The sequence below is a fragment of the Mus caroli genome, chromosome 5 (genome assembly GCF_900094665.2).
Source record: "Mus caroli chromosome 5, CAROLI_EIJ_v1.1, whole genome shotgun sequence".
In the NCBI taxonomy this organism is placed as follows: Eukaryota; Metazoa; Chordata; class Mammalia; order Rodentia; family Muridae; genus Mus; species Mus caroli.
The window spans coordinates 135,703,063-135,707,296 of record NC_034574.1 but is presented as its reverse complement, the minus strand read 5'-3'; the positions used below and the strand labels follow the sequence as shown (position 1 = coordinate 135,707,296).

The window sequence follows — 4,234 nt, the reverse complement described above, 5'->3', positions numbered from 1 at the left end:
TGCCTAGAATCCCCCAGTGAGGGGCTGGGGGCGTGGCTCAGTGGTAGAGCCCCTGCCTAGAATCCCCCAGTGAGGGGCTGGGGGTGTGGCTCAGTGGTAGAGCCCCTGCCTAGAATCCCCCAGTAAGGGGCTGGATCTTAGCTCTGAGTTCAGTCCTCAGCACTGTAAGAAAGGAGTCACGTTTGCCTTGCTAAGGCCACACACAGCACAGGGCTCTGATTCCGACTGACACCCCTGGATTGCTGTGTCCTCTCACTGGTTTTGGTCCCACAGCTAAGAAGGAATATCCTTATTTTCTATCTTCCCTCCCCACCCCCTTTTTTTGTTTGTTTTTGAGACAGGGTTTCTCTGCATAGCTCTGGCTGTCTTAGAACATATTCTGTAAAGCAGGCTGGCAAGAACTCAGAGACCCACCTGCCTCTGCCTCCTGAGTGCTGGGACTAAAGGCATGTGCCATGATTATAATTCTCCTGTCTCAGATTCCCAGATTGGAGCCACGACCACTCTCTCTAGCTGCTTCCCACCTTTGCTGTCTGCCCAGGATGGGCCAGGAAAGTTCTAAGACAAGGGGAAGGGAGGGGGATACCCCAGGCAGTCATAGAACATCAGTTCCCTAACGTCCCTAACGTCGGCTTTGAATGGCCAGGTGCATCCTCACCCAGTGAACCCACCTTTGATGTTGTAGGCGCCGTCGTTGAATTCCAACTGGAAGACGTCGTAACTGGAACGGTTGGCATCCAGAGTGCCCGTGACCTTGCGGCAGCCAATGAACCCATGTTCCCCCCGGAACACGATGATGGGGCGATTAATCAGCTTCATGAGGAAGAGTTCCGAGTCCCCTGCCACAGGGAAAGGGAGCCAGTGAGCTTTACAGCAACAAAGATGGACCAGTCAGGGAATGGCTCCGCAGAGAGGGGTACCAAGAAGCTAAGGGTCACAGGCTGCTGGCCTGAGGGTACACCACTTACAGGGATTCCCTGAACACACAGAGAGGTCCAGGTGGGACTGCTGATGGTTGACCACGGGGTACTAGGGAAACAGGCTTAGGGTACGTGCCCCCAAGTGACTACCTGCTGTCTCCACCGAGGCGGCCAGCTGGCCATTTTTCTTGGCGGTCACAAACTTGCCGTTGGAGGCTCTCAGAGTGATCCGGCGGTCACACCACTCGATGTCAAAATAGCAGCTGGCGTTCCTGGGGAAGAGAAGAGGGGCTGGCAACGTGGGGGCATCAAGCAGGCTGCCCAGTCCTGGGAGAAGCGCCAGGCCAGGTGATGGAGGGGTGTAGCGTGTCACTCACTTGGTGGACGCAGTGGACTGCACACCTCCGGTCGCCGTCAGTGTCCAGTACTTGCCCGTGTGGGTGCGAAAGGCACACTTTCTTGTGTCTCGGTCGATCTCCAGCTGGAAGGTCTCCTGATCGGTCTCTTCATCCTGATTGGCTGACAGGTCCATTCCTGCAGAGAGAGACCAGAGCCTGTCAGGCCACTGTGTTACCCTTGTCTCACTCTTATTCCAGGATCCACAGGGCAGTGGGCTTCCGGAAGTGTGGCTTAAACCCCCTCAGTGATAATCCTAAGCAGTGGGCGGGACCAGGCTGCCAAGTCAGCAGCCAAGGCTAGCCAGGAAACTCAGGAAACAAACGGGAGACTAACTGTGAGTTCTGGGACCCCCAGGCTACCAAGTAAGACTCTGTCTCAACAGGAGGGGAGGGAGCATTGAAGGATGGCTTGAGCATAGAATATTAAATTCAGATTGCTAGGAATGGTGTAAGAGCCAGGTGCGGTGGCATGAGCCGATAATCCTGTCACAGGGAAGCCAAGACAGATGGGGGCCTGGAGCTCAGGGACTAGCCAGCTTAGCTGAATGCCTGAATCCGGGCCACTGAGCGATTCTTGTCTCCAAGCAGAGAGTGGACATTCAGGAGGCAGAGGCACGTGGATCTTTGTTGTGAGTCCAAGGCCAGCGTGGTCTACATAGTGAGTTCTAGGACAGCCAGGGCAATATAGGGAGACTCCTTTCCTTTCCTTTCCTTTCTTTCTTTTTGTTTTTTTGAGACAGAATTTCACTGTGTAGCCCAGGCTGTCCTAGAACTCAGAGACCGACCTATCTCTGCTTTAATGCTGGAATGAAAAGCGTATGTTACCACAGCCCAGGCTAGACTCCATGCCTGCCCCCACCCATCCCCCAAAAGTATGGAGGATGACCAAAGACGGCACATATGATATGAATCTCTGACATCCATAGTAGGGGTGTTCACATAAACAATCAAAATCGGATACTCCAGGCATGATCACAAGTTCAAGACCAGTCTGGGATACATAAGACTTTAAAAAAAAATCTGGCGCACGCCTTTAATACCAGCACTAGGGAGGCAGAGGCAGGTGGATTTCTGAGTTCGAGGCCAGCCTGGTCTACANAGTGAGTTCCAGGACAGCCAGGGCTACACAGAGAAACCCTGTCTGGGAAAAAAATTAAAAAAAAAAAAAAATCTAGGGATTTAGCTCAGTGGCAGGCGGGTTTCTTTAAACTCTAGTGCCCAAAATGGCAAGGAGGAAGGGGAGCAGGGGAGGAAGGAAGCCATCAAACTTCAAACGAACCACCCACAAAGATGTTCTAAGGCCTAGCAGAACTCTCCCGTGGGCCTGGATTGGGTCTTAAAGATCGGTTCCAGTTAGGCAACGCTGCCGTTATGTAAGGAATGGCCTGGTTTTGTAGCTACAGATGGAGGCGTTTCCGGGTAAGAAGCTCCAGTGTGGGGAATTTGCTTTAAATACAACCAAAACCATTGAATAAACACACAGATGGCGCTGGTTCTGCGGAATGTCACATGGCGGCGGGGTGCTGGTAAAAGGGGGCTCGCTACTCGCTTCCTGTAGTGGGTATGTGTGAAAGTAAAAGAATAGAGTAGGAGCCAGGCACAGCGACCCACCCACGCCTGTCATCCCAGCACTCAGGAGGCTGACCTTAGCCTCGATGATGAGTGGGGCCCGATCTCAAAAATAATAAAATAAAATAGGGCCGTGGCTATAACTCACTTGACATGCAAAGTCCATCCCAGAACTGTGTAAAAGGGCGTGGCAGAGTGAGCCTGCAGTCTCCGCCCTTGGTTACCAGAGTCAGGAAGATCACAAATCGCAGGCTAGCCTGAGCTACATGAGACTCCACTCCATGCACACAGACAGACAGACAGACAGACAGATACACACACACAAAGGGCTACAGGCCATCGAGATGGCTCATGGGATAAAAGCATCTGCTGCCAAACCTACCGCACCTGAGGTGGATCCCTAGGTAGAATAGGGCAGGAGAGAACTGATTCCAACTTCCAAACCAGCACCACCCTCCACAAACAAAAATAAAAACAAAAGCCTTTTTTTTTTTAAAGAGAAGGTGGGCGTGGTGGTTCATGACTGTCTCTAGCACTCAGGAGGCAGAGGCAGGTGAATCTCGTTTGAGTATGGGTGAGTTTGAGGTCACCTTAGTTTACATAATGAGTTCTAGGCCAGTCAGAGCTATATATAAAATAAAATAAAAATAAAATAAAATAAAGAGGGAGTCGAAAATATAGCTCAGTGTAAAGTGTTTGCCCAGCATGGTGGAAGGCCCTGAAGTCTACCCCTTGTAACACACACACACACACACACACCCCACATGTTCCTTTAGAAAACTCCTCCTTTATCCCTGCCCCCACCAGCCACAAACCCTGAATGCTGACTGAACCTTCTGGCATTTCCCTGCCAGTGGTGGTCCAGTCCAAACAACGGCTCTCCCTCCTTTCCCTCTCTCTTCTCATTTATTTTCTTTAATTTTTAGAAAGACACATCTTGTATTCTATGTGTCGTGTAGGAACGTCTTGCCTGTGTGTATGAATATGCACACATGTGCCTGGTGCCCTAAGAGGTCAGATCGCCTGGAACTGTCATGAGCCACCCTGTGAGAACTAGGTGAATGCAAGAACAAGTGGTCCAGAGTGGACAGTGCTGGAGCACACCTTTAACCCCAGCATTGGAAGGCAAAGGCAGGCTGATCTCTGAGTTCAAGGCTAGCCTGGCCTATAAGTGAGTTCCAGGGTAGCCAGGGCTGCTACACAGAGAAAAGAAAAGAAAAGAAAAGAAAAGAAAAGAAAAGAAAAGAAAAGAAAAGGAAAGGAAAGGAAAGGAAAGGAAAGGAAAGGAAAGGAAAGGAAAGGAAAGGAAAGGAAAGAAGAGGAGAGGAGAGGAGAGGAGAGGAGAGG

The 4,234-nt window shown here is 51.1% G+C and overlaps 1 protein-coding gene across 1 annotated transcript in view; it reads right to left on the bottom strand.

Moving 5' to 3' along the window:
• The window catches only part of Fscn1 (fascin actin-bundling protein 1), a 13,924-nt gene that overhangs the window by 2,205 nt on the left and 7,485 nt on the right, over window positions 1-4,234 (bottom strand). Inside the window, exons 2-4 of the mRNA XM_021162909.2 lie at window positions 1,298-1,454; window positions 1,071-1,192; window positions 672-839 (exon numbers count right to left, since the gene is read on the bottom strand). Coding sequence (XP_021018568.1) covers window positions 672-839; window positions 1,071-1,192; window positions 1,298-1,454 — 447 coding nt within the window. The remainder of the gene's footprint in view (window positions 1-671; window positions 840-1,070; window positions 1,193-1,297; window positions 1,455-4,234) is intronic.